At 45.6% G+C, this 17,859-nt stretch overlaps 1 protein-coding gene across 1 annotated transcript in view; it reads left to right on the top strand.

Annotated features, from left to right (window-relative positions):
- Nucleotides 1-16,022, top strand: part of fryl (furry homolog, like) — an 88,743-nt gene extending 72,721 nt beyond the window's left edge. Inside the window, 8 exon segments of the mRNA XM_048252285.1 lie at nucleotides 2,692-2,899; nucleotides 3,199-3,348; nucleotides 3,983-4,081; nucleotides 7,144-7,212; nucleotides 9,312-9,329; nucleotides 10,950-11,060; nucleotides 12,417-12,610; nucleotides 13,464-16,022. Of these exon segments, the coding sequence (XP_048108242.1) occupies nucleotides 2,692-2,899; nucleotides 3,199-3,348; nucleotides 3,983-4,081; nucleotides 7,144-7,212; nucleotides 9,312-9,329; nucleotides 10,950-11,060; nucleotides 12,417-12,610; nucleotides 13,464-13,881 (1,267 nt within the window). The 3' untranslated portion in view covers nucleotides 13,882-16,022.
- The last annotated feature ends 1,837 nt before the right edge of the window (nucleotides 16,023-17,859 follow it).

Here is a 17,859-nt window from a genome sequence, read left to right as displayed (position 1 = left end):
GCCATTGATCTTGCTTGCGTAGCTACTCTGGTGCACAATTGATGCTGCCTTCTATTTTATTGCAGTTGCATGCTAATGTTGGTAATCAGGGAAGACATATGCCCATAAGTATGTGCCCAAAAATCCAGCCACCCGGAAATGTGATAATGTAGCTTTTGGCAGAGTATGATTTTAATGTTCTCTTTAAAAAAGTAAAACTCAGAATGCTCAAAGACGTGACTGCGGTATCAGTGCCAATACACCACTATTTTTTATTTGAAACATTAACATAATAAGTGGAGGGTGTCTGATATGTTTGTAGTGCACATGTGTCGAAGTGAACTGAGTCATTTATCTGTGTCACGCCTGTAAGAATTGAGGGTTAAGTAGCTGTGGACTGGTTCATAGTCAAGGCTCTCTCTTGGTCTTATTGTGGGTGATTTATTAGCAGGTTTATTAGCATGCTGTGTTCAACACTTCAGTGGCACCAGGGGAGTTGTAGAGTCTGTAAGGGTTGTGTGTGTGTGTGTGTGTGTGTGAGATTAAGTGCGTTGGTTGTTTGAGATGAACATTGAATACCTCGTCTGTGTCTTCACGCCAAGACACCTTCTCCATCAGAGAAAGCTCTCGGGAAAATTTGTCTTGCCTCAGAAACTTCTCACGGTATTAGGCAGGCTGTTTTAAGAACTTTCGTCCCAGGGCTGTGACAAGGGGCTGGAGGAGAGGACACGATGGGTGGAGGGGTGGATGGATGGGTAGGGTGGCCAGTGCGGGCAGTGATTTGGTGAGCTCATAGCTCGCTCAGGCCCCCCCTTGGCTCTGTCTGCGGCTCTGCCAGAGGGGTAGGGGGTGGCAGGGGAGGCCCAGCCACCAGGACGCCTGTTTGAAGGTGGGCCAGCTTCAGCTCCTCCTCTCAGTGGCCAGACTTCCAGCTGAAGGTGGGCCAGCACTGGAGAAAGGACATTGGCACTTATTTAATTAAGACTGGCTGAAAAGGGTACACACACACACACACACACACACACACACACACACACACACACACACACACACACACACACACACACACACCCAGGTCTTAAATGGTCTTCTGTTTTATTATATAACCCCCTATTCACAGATAACGCATACCTTTTTGTTTTCTTTTTTAGGTAAAAACATACACTTATCACTAGGGCTCTCACTTATGTGAAAAAATCCTGTTAGATTCTTGAGACATAATTGTTCATTGAATCGATTGTAAAATCGATTTTTCATGTCTAAAGACGTTTCAATTTTCAACGCCAAATATAGGCCAATCCACTAACAACTAACAGGCATTAGGGGCCTAACGTAAAGGGGCGCTTGAAGATGCACAAGCCAGCAATATATCTGATGATTTCTTGGCGTGAAGTTTCGTGCACAATGACAAACAGTAGTGCAACATTCTCGAAAAACAATAAGCAGAGTGGACTGGCATAACATCAGTGAAAAAGATTACTGCAGGCTTCAACGTGGCTGCGATTACAATTAGAAATGTCAAACAAATTTCGCCTACATAGAACTCACGACTGCACAGTTTGCATACCGCTTTGTCCTTCTCCATAGTTTGATATACCCAAACCCCGAAGTGCTTCCATATCGAACTCCTCAAGTTATAAGGGCCTATAACTCGTCTCTCTCATGTCACACATCTCTCTCATGTTGGTTAAAATCGATTCCCTATTTTAGTTTTCGAAACTTGTGTTGGTTAGTCCAATCGATTGTGCAATCGATTTTCGAACGTGAAGTGACAGCCCTACTTATCACACACACGACGCACACACACACACACACACACACACACTCATACACACTTGACAGGGGCCGTTAATTTTGGAGCAGAGAGGGCCGGTGCGTGATTGATTTGCTGGTTGAGATGGCTGCTTTCCAATTGATTCTCCCTCTGAAAACAGAAGACCTTTAGTTAATGGAAGTGTGTGTGAGTGTGAGAGAGAGAGGGAGAAAGAGGAGTGAGTTTGAGAGGGGTTCAGGGAAAGTGTGTGTGGGAGGGAAGCTGCACTGGGGGTAGTTGGGGCCTTGGCAGAGCTGCGTGGTTGAGATCCTCTGTGCAGATAGACAGCAGCCGTGGCAGCAGTAGCAGTAGCAGCGCTAGCATTTGGGGCACTAGCGCAGCGGGCTAGCACAGCAGGGGCACAACACATCACAGAGAGAGCGAGGGAGGAGGGGGAGAGCGAGAGAGAGAGAGGGGAAGTCTGAGCGAGGGAGGGAGGGATGGGGGAAAAAGAGAGGGACAGGGAATGCAGCGGAGAGAGGAGTGAAAAAATGAAGGTGAAGACTAAGACCGTGGCTTCCAAGCCCCTGAGCAGCGCAGGCTTTCGATTCTTGTACTCCGTGTGCTTCATCAAGTTCTTCGGCCCCACAGGCCTGTGAGTACACATCCGCGTGCGTGTGTGTGTGTGTGTGTGTGGTGGAGGGCGAGATGGGGAGCAGCCGTGTGCTTTTTTTAACGTCCCGTGCCTCTGCAGCGGATCCTGGCTCGGGCACTGCAGCAGAGAATATCTGCAGTGAGAGAGAGGGGGGGGGGGGGGACAGGGACGGTGCAGGAGGAAGCTTGCTGATCCATGTGCTTTCAGCTCAAGTTCCTGAGTGTGTGTATATACACGTGTGGGTGTGTTTGTGTGTACGTAGCTGACATGTGACCTCTGTGTGTGTGTGTGTTTCGTACTGCAGTCAAGATGAGGCTGACACAGAGGGCTTTCAGGAGACCCAGGCCTCCCCGCCTCCATCGCCTTTTCTCTCAGCCATCCTGGCCGCCTTCCAGCCCGTAGCCTACGACGACGAGGAGGACGCCTGGCGTTGCCATGTCAACCAGATGTTGTTGGACACAGATGGGTCCTCTGCCGTCTACACTTTCCACGTGTTCTCCAGACTCTTTCAGGTGTGTACTCTCGTATAAATTTTTTTACAGATGGTCAGAATATACAGACAATTACGGAATGTCTTTATGACCTTAAGGCATTATATGACACATTGAATTTGTATGTAAATGTTATGTTTGTTTATGGGAAACACAAACATGGGTACAGGCTTTGATCCGTCTTTACTCCATTTTCACTGGTACTGGTCTGAAATGAGTTAGTAACAGAAAAGCAATAAAAGGCCACACTTGGCATTTGATTATTTTATTTGGTTTATGGGTGTTGACATCATGGGCTGTCATTGCTTTTTTTATTGCAGAGCATCCAAAGAAAGTTTGACTCCATTACCCATTCTTCTGTGCACTTCCTGGGGGAGAGGCTCCAGCGAATGGGCAACCAGTTCCTCAGCTCCCTGGAGGTCATGACCTCCTGCTCCCAGTGCCCTACTGTGCTGCTGGATGCAGAGACGGTGAGTACAGTCCAGCACAGGAGTGGACAAACACAGATCAACAGCACGCACTTAAGACGGCATCATTTACATTCCGTTTATTTACTTTCCATTTATTTAAATTTTTTAGCAGACGCTTTTTTTCATCACATGTGCATCAAAAGCTCTCACACATGGTGCAAAAGTAACTGTATAATAAAAGTTAAAACAATAATAATTATGATTGTTATAATTATAATAATTATTATTCTTATTATTGTGTATAATTAATATAATTGTATTATTGTGTATACTTGTGTTATAATAATAACAATAATAATTATTATTATCATAACACATTTATTTATGTAGCACTTTTCAAACATTGAGCACAAAGTGCTTTAGAGAGGGAAAAACAGTAACTTTATAAGACAATAACAGTGATTGTTTGCATAGATAGTAGTCATCCGATCGTGTGTGTGTGTGTGTACATCTCATGTACAGGTACTGACGTGCAAAATCTGTGTTCATAGTATAAGCATGTATGTGCATGTGGAATAATATACTATGTTTATTATACAGTATATTATTATATATGTTATTGTTTTGTTTGCTTTTTACTTGCTTGGATCATAATTATTAATGTGTGTATGGTATATATGTGTGTGTGTTGCAGTTGGTCTCGTGTGGTCTGCTGGAGACACTCAAGTTCAGTGTGCTGGAGTTACAGGAGCACCTGGACACCTACAATGGCAAGAGAGATGCCGCCCAGCAGGTGACCCACTCCCCTTCACACACACACACAGAGAGACACAGACACACACACACTAACCCTGTTTATCAATGGAAAATGGCAGATCTATTAGATCACTTACCTCGTAAGACTAATTTTTGTAATGTTGATAAATACCTTAGCTGTGGCAGGGGCCATCTCTAAATAGCCTCGTGCTTCCTGTGTGGGGGAAATTGAGAAGGAACGTCTGTAAATGACCTTTCCCTCCGCACACAGAGACTGCCGAGTCCGCCGCGTGCAGATAAACAGGCCGAGTAACATCGTCATCGTCGTCGTCATCACAGGCCTACACTGTATTATATTAAAGCTCTAGAGTGAATTTGGCCCCGGCCTGCTTACGTAGCGTTGGCTTCATCAGTATGGCACACACACACACACACACACACACACACACACACACACACACACACACACACACACTTGCACAGACACGCAGATAAAAATACCCTCACCCACCCATAGCTCCCCTAAATCAGTTAGGCCAGAAGAGGGTATGGGTGGGGAGGGGAGAGATGGGATAGTGCTGGACTGAGTGGGGGTTGGGGTGTTCTGGAGACTGTTAGTGGATGAGGCAGCAGGTCTGGTAGAGGATGCTTGCTCTCTCTCTCCCCCTCTCTTTAGGCCCTTTCACACTGGCAAAATCGCCGCGATTTTATGTACCAGAATCACGGAACGACTGTCCCTTTCACATAGGCCGAGCCAGAACGGCGGGACAAAGTGTCTCGCCAAATTTACTACCAAGCCCCCTAGACATTTTGCCGAGTTTTTTCATTCCGCCACCAGTGTGAATGGGTCAAGGCGGAAAGGGGAATCTGGGCGGGCATTTTAATGCTATGTCCAGCCCACCACAGGAGATTGCAAATAAATCTAACTGATCAAAACCAGCAATAACAGAGACAGCATATTATGTCAATCTATAAATTCACAAAGTCTCCAGTCATTCAATGCCTGCTAGAGTTGACTGTAGCTTGGAATGCAATCAGTTGCCATAATAGGCCATAAACAAAGCATGAACTCATGAGCGTCTGTCTGCCCTATATGTATATCCTCTGATTGTAATGCTTATCTAGGCGATATTTGTAACATTTATTTTGTATTTGGCCTGTTATAAAATCATGTAGACTTATTGAACAATTGAAACACATTAGGAACCAAAAGTTGGAGACATGCATAAAGACATTGCTGCAAATTTAAAACCGGATTACTCTGGAATGGCTAACTGCAGGGGAATGCTTTACACCTTTATGTTCGGTAAGGTCTGCTGTTTATTTTATATGTGTTGAGGGAAAGTTTGCGAAGTATTCCACCAAGATGAATGGGTAGGGAGACGGGCGCAAAAAAATATGATTAAATTAAAGTTACTTTTCTCGTAAACCGCTTACCACAACAACTAACCACTAACATCGTTTAAAGGCTGAGAAAAGCTCTTTAGGGTGATGCATGTGATGTCTGTGATGAATAGGCTACTTCGCAAGTAGTTCAGCAAATTTGGGTGGGACAGAAATACCTTTACAGAGCTGTTCTGGTCATATCGGCTCTGGCTCACATGATGTACTGCTTTAAATGCATTATCGCTTCACTACCCAACACGAACAAGAAAGAAAAAGAAAAAAAACCAATGTGCTTATGTCGCGATTCGATAGGCCCAGGCCTAGAGAAAAGACAGCTATGGTAACCTAACAATTAGGATTTGCTTTGCCTACACTGCTGTTTGGTTGTCCCAAACTTTGAGACGATCCATAGGCTCGATTAACTGAATCTTATTAACCCGAAACTACGATGTTGAGTGACATGATGCAATGCCTAATAATCTCACTGCCTTCGCATAACTGCTAACAGTGCCTAGGGCCTACTGTTAAACACCTGAAAAATATTAAGCTGCTGTTTTCTTTTCATGACGAAAGCACTAGGCCCTACGCTTGAATGATTTATGACTGAATGGAACGTTTGTGTTTTTAAGAACTGCTTATCACGTCGCGGTGACAAAGTTTACACTAATCTTCATCTTCTAATGTATCCTTATGTTGAGATGTCCATTCTCTTTGCCCTAGGCTATCATTTGTGCGCGAAGCATGTTTCAATTAAGACAGTACACAAGCTATTTTTATTGTTGTAATATTGAACGATTTCATGAATAAATTGTACGCACAGTACATTATACGGCCAAGGCAAGGGGCAACTCTTCTCTTCAATTTCCCTTCCAAATTACGTTTTATTGTCTCAAGACATCTATCGCAAGAATTTAACATTCTAACAACAACAGCAAAGCAAATGCAAGCTAACCAAAGTGCAGTCGGTTCTCCCGCCATGGTTTTTGAAATCACACACCTGCTGTAGGCTATCTAAAAGCCTACGCACATAAGGCCTACGACTACGGCCTACCCATCACTCTACACACCCCCTGTTGCACGTCACAATTTAATTTACTATAGCTGATCCTGCCTCCTGGCTCCCCAAAATGCCGCATCATGTGAACAGATCAGCAGGCCGGTAAATTTTCACCTCGCTTTCAGACACAAAAGACGGCAAAAGGCGCCCCTCTCTCTCCCTCTCTCTCTCTCTCTCTCTCTCTCTCTCTCAAATTTCTGTCTCCCTCTCACGGATCTCAAGTGCTGTTTAATTAAGCTAAGTAACGCTCGCTATTAAATTCAACCGCACACACACACACCCCAACACACTCAGGCAGTGCTTGCACACGCACAACCACACAAGGTGCTTGCATATGCATACTGTACACACACACACACACACAGTATTTGAACATACATGCTAGCGTGAGTGCATACACATACACACCCGTGTAGACTATGTACAAGTATTTTCATATGCACATATACAGTATGTACATGCTCACACATACACATGAACCAGGTTCATCCCTATTTCTAAACAAACAGTCTCCTTTTAGATAAACAAACACACACACACACACACACACACACACACACACACACACACACACACACACACACACAAGCCATATTCGTTCCTGCTTCTACACAAGTACTGCTCTCTAATCTCTCTCTCTCCTTCTTTCCACTCAGTGGTTGGACAACTGCAGGAAGACTTTTGGTGATAAAGACAGCAGCCATCGGCCCAACACACAGGCTCAGGTAAGGACTCTACACACACACACACACACACACACACACAAATTCAAATGCTGATGTAATGTGTAGTTGTTACCTGTTTAGTCTGCATTGTGTGGTTGGCTCTAGCTGCTGTCACCTGGATAGAACCCAGGTCCATCTAACTACACACAGCCTTCTCACCTGACACACCACGCCGCTGCCTCTCTCTCTCGCTCTCCCTGTCTGATAACACACACACACACACACACATACTTAAATCTGTTCCGACAGAATACCCCTTCTGTAAGAGAGATGGTGAGGGAAGTAGGCCAGTCAGTATCAGTTCAGAGTTGCGATGGAGAAAAGGTGGTGGTGGTGGAGAAGATGACAAAAGTGGAGAAAGCAGCGTTTGCCGTCATGGTTGTGTGCATGTGAGGCTGTAGACCACAAAGGTCCAGATAACTGCACACAGGAGCCAACAGTCTCAGCACAGTCAACAGGGCATAGACATGTTATAGGGGGGTAAAAACAAGACTGTCATACAATCAAACATGCACACACACACACATACACACACACACACACACACACACACTATCTCCTATACACACACTTAGAGACGGCCATAAATCTTTTCAAGAATCTGCCGTCTGTGAGATGGACTCTACCTGCCTTTGCTGGAGCAGGATTTACACACACAGGGGTCAAGGGGTGTCTAGTGGTTGATGAGGGGTCCGCTATTACCCACAGTCCTTCTGCCCCCTCCATCTATAGAGGTCAGCTGGGGTTATTTCCCATCGAGAGCCCAGCCAGAGTGTGCACACACACACACACACACACACACACACACACACACACACACACACACAGTTGCTGATCAATCACTTCTGTATTTCCCATTTCACAGTTAGTCTATTACTCTTTTTCAGTCCTTCTTTTTTTTTGAACGTTTTTGTCTTTTGTCTTTTTCTTATTTGCTTGCTCCCTTGCCCTGTTCCTCTCTCCATCCATTTTTTCCTTTCTTCTCTCTTTGTCTTCTTCATCTATTCTTCCCTCCCTCCCTCCCTCCCTCCCTCTCTCTCGGGCTTGTTATCTCTCCTGTCAGAGGAGCTGTATACTGATGATGTATGAGCCTCTGAGATTCATATCCTGTCAATCTTTCATCAGCACAGCCAACAGGATGCACACACATACATACACACACACACACACACATACACACACACACACGCACACAGTGACACACAGACAAATACAAAATACACACTTATACACACTCACACTGACACGTACACACATATAGACACTTGCACACACACACACATTGCGTATAAGTGTGTCTGTTTGTGTGCATATGTCAAACAGTGCAGTGTGCAATTCATACACACAAACTATCAATATCCTCCAGGCTTTCTGTTACTGAGGCCATCTGTACTCGTTTTCTTGTTTCCGTTCCCATTCCACCTCTCCCCTCCCTCCCCCCCCGTCTCTGTATCAGCTCATCCCCCCTCCTCTCCCCTCCTCTCCTCTCCTCTCCTCTACGTTCCATTTGGGCGATCTTTCTTTCTTTCTTTCTTTCTTTCTTTCTCTCCCTCTCTCAAAACCAATGTTTTTTCATTTTTTGGGGCCAAGCATGGGTTTGAAACTGACCGGAATGTGTTTGAACTTGTGCGTTTCTGAAATGTTGAATATAACCTTAGAAATGGTGCCAGAGCTCATGCAGAACTGCTGAAGGGTACACACACACACACACACACACACACACACACACGCAGATATCTGCTTCAACCACCAGTATGACTCCTCAGAGCCTAACTTGCACGCAGACACGACCAGGCTGGGTTTCGGGCATGCTCACACTGATGTCACACAGTATCAACTGATGAATACTGTTATCACTGTTCTCTTGCTTTTGCTCTCTCTCTCTCTCTCTTCCTGTCCATCTCTATCTTTCTCTCTACCTCTCTCTCTATCCCTCATTCTGAGACCAGTGTATCATGGTGTCATGGTTGCAGTGCTGCAATGTGATATGCTCGCTAATTCTTGCTCTTCTCTCCTCCCTTTTTTTCTGTGTGTGTGTGTGTGTGTGTGTGTGTTGTGTTCTTTTTATGTGTTTGTGACCTGCTCTCCCTCTTGCTTAGCAAATGGAAATATTAGCAGTAAGTGGCTCTTGTGTTTTTAGAATCTCCCCAACCCCCCCTCCCCTAACATTCATGTTGCTGAGGCAACAGACTGACAACATTCCATCCATCCACTCCACTTCACCTCCTTGGCATTACCTGATCATCTATGTCGTAGCATTTGTGCGGGCATATGTATGTGCATGTCCTCCAGCCATCATGCACGCAGCCCTGTTGAGTATGCAGTATGCACGCGCGCGGATCTGCCGTCTCCATCCATACCCATCGCAGCGCGTAACTTTCACACCCTCTCCCTACAGCCTCCCAAGGGGGGGACCCATCCCTGCTCTTTGTGAGCCACCATCCTGCAAACTTGAATTGCTCTTGTCAAGCACATATTGCTCCCACTGATCCTTAATGACTTGCTGTGTTCATGACTAGAATTAAATGTGTTACTTCAAACTATTTACAAAACAAAAAATACTGTTCTAATGTTCTCATTTAGAGTGTTAGAATTGCCCTCAAAGGTTCACACTGGAACCATTTTTGTAATTGGGGAGCTCTTTCTTAGGGCTCTGTGGTAGAACTGTGGTTCTACTAAGAGCACTGTTCTGACAAAAATGGTTCTTCAGAGGTTCTTTGCTGATTAATTGATAGCACAAGGAGCTACAGAATAGTTGTATCTAGAATGATTTGTGCGAACGTTTTTGGGAGGCCTTTTTAACCTCTCTTCCAAAGGGAAATTAAAGAGCTGTATACAGGAATGTAGGACTCCACCCAATCTCTTTAGGAGGGTGCCTCCCTAAGAGCAGGGTTGACCACTCCAGTCTTAACCTGAACCAAAGCAACCCCTGCCCAGTCATTAACGGGCATGCATCACATACAAATCATGCTCTTTGACCTCCGCCTCCGCCTTAACTGGGTTTTTCCTCTCTCATCACTGAAACTTCCCAGCAGCCTCTGCTCCTGCGTAACATTCACACAGTGGAGGTGGTGTGCCCATGGTCAGGGTTTGGACACATACGGGCTTAAGGAATGATAGTGGTCCTGGCGGTTTTTACATTAGGGTTCCCACCCTCCATCCATCTATCTATCCATCTATCTGTCTATCCATCTATCTATCCCTGCATGCATGCACATCCCTCCATCCCCTCCACCCTGTCTGTTCTTTTCGCTCTCTCCTCTGAGGCGACTGAGCCGTGCGGCATCCCGCTCCCCACCCAGTGGCTGCACGTGGGGCAGAGTCCAGCCAAGCACAGCTAGGCGCAGTGGAATGCTAGCTAGATGCCTGTGCTCAAGTTGACTGGCCGTCCAGGGACATTTGGGGTGCGAGTTGTTAGGGGTGGTCTAGGGTCTCTAGGGGGGGGGCCTGTTTGGCCAGCAAGAAGTCCGGCGGGTGACGTGACGTGGCACGGCGTGACGCCCTGCTCCTCTATAACCCTTTCATCTCTTCACCGCCGTCGCTAACCCTGGCATCCATCCATCCAGTCATGTAACTGTGTGTGCCACGTGGGCTGGACCCCTGCTAACATCTGATGTTTTTGTTTCTCCTGCTTTCCTACTGTCCTTCTATTTCTTCTTTCTTTTTTCTATCTTTTTTTTTCTTTCTTTCTTTGTTTTTTTCTCTCTTTCTCGCTCTCCTTCTCTCTCTGTCTGTAGGAGCTGGAGCTTTGCCGGCGGCTGTACAAGCTGCATTTCCAGCTCCTGCTGCTGTTCCAGGCCTACTGCAAGCTCATCAGCAGGGTGGACACAATCAAGAGAGAGGCAGAGGTAGGCACCAAGCACTAGCACTGCACACACACACACACACACACACACACACACACACACACACACACACACACACACACACACCAGCTTTGGCGCATTTTTTATCCTTTGTGTGTCTACCTATATGTCTCCTACATACACATACACACATATATATACACACACACACACACACACACACACACATACATGCACATGTACACTACACATACACACACTCATGCACGCTCTTTGATAGTTCCTCAGAGGGAAGTGGAGGTGACTCAGTGTTTAATTGGGCTTCAGGTTGTCGAAGGGAAGTGAGTGAGACAGGCAGACAGTCTGAATTACACCCTGGTCCTCTGATGGAGCAGGCTAATACACACGCACGCACGCACCACCCACACACACACACACACACACACACACACATGCACGCAACACTCACACAAGCCAGATCACACACACTTTACAAACTCTCATCACATGCGTGCTTTCTAAATACTCTCACACACACACACACACACACATGATCACGCATGCACTTTACACACACTCACAAACCCACATTCATCACTGATTGATTCATTCGCAGTCAGTCATGTACACACACACACTAGATCACAGACACACTATAAACACTCACGCACAGGTAAAAGATGAGCTCTTTTTTTCTGCATTTGGGGGACACAAACATGTATTTTCTGCATTTGGGGGACACATACATGAAAAGAGGAAATGGGGGGGGGTGTAATCTTAATCTGGTGTTATCACTGGGAGCGCTCTGGTTGCCAAATTAGCCTGATCTCCATGCAGATGCACCGATACAGTGGAATCCAATTCGATTTGTGGTTCATACACACTCCCACATGCAGCACCATGTATCTGTCTGTTCCCATCTTTGATTAGTTAGCATTGCACAAGATGCGCGCACACACACACACACACACACACACACACACACACACACACACACACACACACACACACACACACACCATCTTTCTTGGGTAGCCCGGCGGGTTGCGCAGTTAGTGGGAGTCTAATGGGATTGGCTGCACTGAATCAAAGCCAGTCATTTCTCGCATGTAGGGGCAGGACCAGCTATTCCAGCTAATCACTGATCAATGCTAACTGAGTTTCCTTATTTGCTCTGGTCAGGGCCAGCCTCTGTGCCAGGCTGCAGGCATGCCCTATGGAAATGTGGAGTGTGTGCATGTGTGTAGCTGAACTGCCTGCTCTTACTGAAATGATTGCTGTGTGTGGGTATTACTGCATGCTGACCTGGATGTGCTCCCTTCTTTCTTTTTCTCTCTATCTCTCTCTCTCTCTCCCTCTCTTTATCTCTCTCTCTCTCCCTCTCTTTATCTCTCTCAGGTGATCAACATGTCTGACGAGCTGGCCCTGCTGGAGGGCTGTCTGAAGGAGGCGGAGTTGGCGCGTGACGGACAGGAGGAGGTGGGCGTGGGGGAGGCGGTGCACAGCAGCACAGAGACGGCCATCCACGCGCTCATCGAGAGCCTGCGGGCACGCCACTTCAGCCAGGCCCTCACACAGGTCAAAGCCTTCAGGTGAGTCTCACTAACACACACACACACACACACACACACACACACACACAGACCACACGCAGGTCAAAGCCTTCAGGTGAGTCTCACTAACACACACAAACACAAACACCACACATAGACTACACACAGGTCAAAGTCTTCAGGTGAGTCTCACTAACACACACATACATACATACATACATACATACACACACACACACACACACACACACACAGACCACACGCAGGTCAAAGCCTTCAGGTGAGTCTCACTAACTAACACAAACACCACACATAGACTACACACAGGTCAAAGTCTTCAGGTGAGTCTCACTAACACACACACATACATACATACACACACACGCACACACACACACACACACACACACGCACAGACCACACACAGAACACACACCACACACACGTCAAAGCCTTCAAGTGAGTCTAACGAACACACACACACCTGCTCCCAAACTCAACAAAGCATTAGGTTTGGTGCAGAGCCCTGGATAGCATACATAAGTGAGACCTTTCACACCATAACTGCTGACCATTAGTAAAAATCTACTTATGGTTAATTAACTAACATTACGGCTTTGATTCAGTAGACATTAAATCCAAAGTCTATTGCTGTCGCCCTTGTGTGCTGGCGACTACATCAGTGACCCAAAAGTGTGTGGCCACACTGGTCAGTGTCTCAAGGTCTTGGAATGAAAGTGGATTTGGAGTTTATAATTGCTGTCAGATCATGAGTCATCGTCCTCTCTCTGTCTCTTTCTCCCTCCTTCTCTTTTTTTCTTTCTCTCTCTCTCTCCCTCTCTCTCTCTCTCCATCCCTCTCTCTGTCTCTTTCCTTTTGTTCCTGTCCTCAGGGCTCTGTGGCCCAACGACATCTTTGGCAGCGAGAAGGACGACGCGGTCCAGACGCTGCTGCACATCTACTTCCGGCACCAGACGCTGGGCCAGACAGGCTGCCTGGCGGTGGTGGGCCCCAGCCGGGACCTGTCGCAGGCCAGCGGCCGCCTCATGGAGCTCAACCTGCAGATCCGCGAGGCGCTGCGCCAGGCCCACACGTGCCCGGCGCTCGGCCCCCCCCACACGCAGGTGCAGACCCAACCCCAGGACCAGGACCCGACCCGCGTCCAGAGGGACACAGGGATCCAACCTCAGACCCCCCATATCCAGCCCCCTGCCAGAGACTCAGATCGAGGACCCCTTGGAGACTCACACAACGGTGCTCAGCACTGGCCTGTGAGGCGGGGCGGCGCGGCACGGGACGCTGCGGCGTAGCACGGACTGAACGTAGGGGACTGCTGCCTCGCCCCACCCCCACCTCCACCTCCAGGGTCCTCTCCATCCCACCAACCCCCCCCCCTACTCTCTGCACACCTGCACTTGGCAACCTGAAGGTGGGGGGGGGGGTTGTGGGGAAGAGCAAGGAGGGAGTAAGCGTCTGAGAGGAGGAGGGGTGGATGGGGAGGGGGGGTCCCATGGGTGGAGACTGGAGACGTCATTTTAAAGGGCTAAAAGGATGTGAGGGGGATGAACTCAACTCGCTCATGTAGAAAATGCGCAAGTGTCGCTCTTCCCATTCTTCTTCCTCTCTCTCTCTCTCTCTCTCTCTCTCTCTCTCTCTCTCCTCTCTTATTTTTCTCCACCCGAAAAATAAGCCGACCTCGCTTGGAAGAAGTTAAAAAAAAAAAAAATTTTAAAAAACATTCTGCTGCAATAACTACTCGTGAGATGGTGACGGGAGGTGGTGTACGGAAGGCCAGAGGCAGATGATGCTGAACTGGAAATGCTTCTCCTTTTGCAGAATGACCTGTGAGCAGCCTTCCTTGAGAAGAAGAAGTGGTGCAAGCAGGAATCCCCGTCACATTGAACTCATAATCAAACATAATATTAAGAAACGAAAAGGAAAAATATATATACGAATAAATAAAAACAAGGTTTCAAATGCATGCTTGAAAGAGAAAGCACTGCAAGACATATTTTTGGAGAAATGTATTTTTTATTAGAGCTAACATCTTAGGATGTAAACATTAGGGATATTTAATGTGTAATTGTAAGCTGGGGGAAAGGGCGGCTCTCGCCCTCAGGGTGCTGTATAAAGAGAAATTTATCTGTTCACTTTACGGACCACCCCTCCCCCGCATCCCCCAGAGTCTGGGAAACACCAAGCCTTTGCTTAGTCGCTCTAACAACAGCAACGAAAAAGAAACTCTTACCCTGTTACCAAATAAGTAGCTGCCTTTAGAAACCATAGATATCCGTGTGTGTGCACGGATGTGTGTGTCTACGTGTGCCTGTGTGTGTGTGTGTGAGAGAGAGAGAGAGAGATTTTGTTTGTGTTATCGCACAGACACATGTGCTTGTGTTGGCGATACAGGTTTTGTTCCTAAAGGCATATTTACATATAAACACACACACATGCACATACACATACACCGATTGAAATGTGCGCGCGCACACACAACCACACACATAGAGTAAGTGCTAAAACTGGCTGCAACTCATTATGGAAATATCAATAACTTATTTTACTCTGTATATATTTTAGAAAAAATTGTATAGTGTAAAAGCAGTATTTTTTCCCTTGTACATTTGTGTAATGCACTGTTAAAGCAGAATAGAGTATGAAGCTAACGCAAAAAAATTAAAAAATAAAACAAATACGCAAGAATTGAATAAGAGACCAGATATAACAATCACTAACAAATCCTCTTTACCATTCTACTATGTTGGCAACTGAAACTTTTCTCCCCAAAAGAACTGGCCTTGGCCTGGGCGAGTGGTCATCCACAGAGAGGGCACTGACAGAGGTCAGAGTGCAAAGGTCGTCGCCGGGAACCGACACCTAACTCCACTGCTTAGTAGTCGAGAAGAGACACTTGAGGTCGTAGCTCCATCTCGATGTTTGGACGGCCATTGCCCAGCCCAGTCTTGCCACGTGCATTCCTTAACTCCACTGTGATTCTCCATGCCGGCTTGCTTTCCCCTTAGACAGGTTGTTCTGAAAAACCTGTGCTGAAGAAAGCTTGGGCTCTTGTTCGTCCATGTTTGCTCTGTCTTAACCCAATACCCCCTGCCCCCAAACCCCTGTCCGGCTCAGGGTTGCACTGATGGTGTGTTCTAGCCCTATGCCCTGAGGGGGAAACTGGCCATGGTGGCTCTGCTGTGCTTCTGAAAGGCACTGGGCTTGCTTGCCGAACTGCAGGACATTAAGCAATGTCTTGAGAGAGAGGGAAAAAAATTGTCGTCATGGCACATTTAAGGAAAAGATATAACAAGATGATCACTGTATTCATTCCTCACATCAATCTCTTCTGTTGCTTGTCTGGTACATTTTTGAATGCTGTTCTTAATTATTTAATGAATATATGGATATATTATTTACCTGGAAAAGTATACTTTTTATTTAGAGGTGCATTATTCCTTTTCTTCTGTTTTCTTTAGTTTTTCTGTTGATTTTTGTGTTTTATTTTATTGAGTTTTTTTTTTTTTGTCATCTCACTCTTTACCAGCCTTTCCTCATCTGGATAAATAAAAATCTGATCATATGCACTTTCCCAGTCTCCAGCTCTTTTACACACACATACACACCTGATGCCAGAATCTAATCGGGATTGACCTTACATCAATCTCACGCGGAACCAGAGTTCCGTTCAGTAGGCCTATCAAACTAGCATCATATCAGTATTTAGTTTAGTTAGTATGTAGAGGGCACCATTGGGTGGGGGTAGGTTTTCTTGATCGCTTTGATGCTTGTGTCAACTCTGAACTCACGTTTTCTAAACAGTTGACGCCCATGTCTGAACAAAAGCACTCTGACCAAAATGACACATTTTCTTTGCAAAAGACTGTTACTCTCTCAAAACACTTAAAACATGCAGCTAAAGCTCATTTTCCCTTCAAACTACACATCCTGTCGTCAAATCACTGTGATTTCAATCACTGTGACTTTTCAGTTTTTTCTGATACCAGAAAAAGGAGAAGGACCAAATGGACTGAATAAAAAATAATTGTATTGACATTCCTCCCAAGATGTAACTGTCATTGAAATGTAAGACCTAGACCTACAAATTGAACACCTAGACAAGACAGATTTCACTGAACTACAATTGTCATTTTTCATCTAAATAGACCTTCAGTAAACACCTTTTGTAATGTTTTTTTCACCAAATAATTAAACCAAATAAAGTACTTTCTCTAAAAGTGCTTGAGATCCTTACTTGCAAATAGCAACAGAGAACAGACATGGCGTCTCATGGATGATGAATGGTTGCTGATTGAAGAATTGTGCAAAGGAGTTTCACACAGGTGTATCAGAGATTGACTTATTCAAGGAATCTCTACCACCTGTGAAAATATGTTTTCCTTTTGTTTAGCATGGGGAAACCAACATATCTAGCAGCACACATGAGTTCAGTATTAACTTAGAATTTCAATGTTCTACAGAGATGATGCATTATTCATCTTTTAATTTACAGTGTAAACAGGGTACCTTTTTAAGCTAGTATTTCATTTATTTGTATTAATATAAGCATTAATAAGTGCAGTGCATGCATTGAGTATTTACAGCGCTTTGCTTTTTCCACATTTTATGTTTCAGACTCATCTTAAAATGGATTCAATTATTTATTTTTTTCTCATCAATCTACACACAATACTCCAACACCCCACAAAAAAGCTAGTGTTTGGAGTGATTTGTAGATAAGTAAGGGACAATGTATGGAACGCCGGTGTTACATGGCAACTGGCACCCATGTTAACTGGCTGTGTTGGTGACGTTTCTTTGACAGATGTGGCCGCTTGCAGATTTGTCACTTTCTGCTGGAAACTGGAGACGAAATACAACTATGCATGACCTATTTAAATGTCAAAATTGTCTGTAGTACGCTACATGCACTGGACCATAAATATGCCACCAAAAAAATAAATACCAAAACAGCCTAATAATAACTCCACGTGGGTATCGAACCTGCTTCCTAAATGAAACCTCTTAAATGATAACCATTCATCTACGTACTTGAGCCACGAACCAACTCATAGGTCATAGTGCAATTTACTTGACTTACTCTATACAATTAGAAGTCAGGTAATGATTGTAGCAAGTTAACACGGCTGATGGTGTTGTCTTGCTACAGCAGTTGCCCAAGCCAGTAGGTCTTCAAAGTACCATGGTTAAGTTTTCAAACATTTCACTGACTGCTGGTCATGCTCTCTGTGGCCACCTAGTATCTGTAACCCCAAATTGAGGAAGCGTTG

This window comes from Alosa alosa, chromosome 9 (assembly GCF_017589495.1).
Source record: "Alosa alosa isolate M-15738 ecotype Scorff River chromosome 9, AALO_Geno_1.1, whole genome shotgun sequence".
In the NCBI taxonomy this organism is placed as follows: domain Eukaryota; kingdom Metazoa; phylum Chordata; class Actinopteri; order Clupeiformes; family Clupeidae; genus Alosa; species Alosa alosa.
The sequence above is the reverse complement of the archived record's forward strand: the minus strand, read 5'-3'. Positions and strand labels throughout refer to the sequence as shown.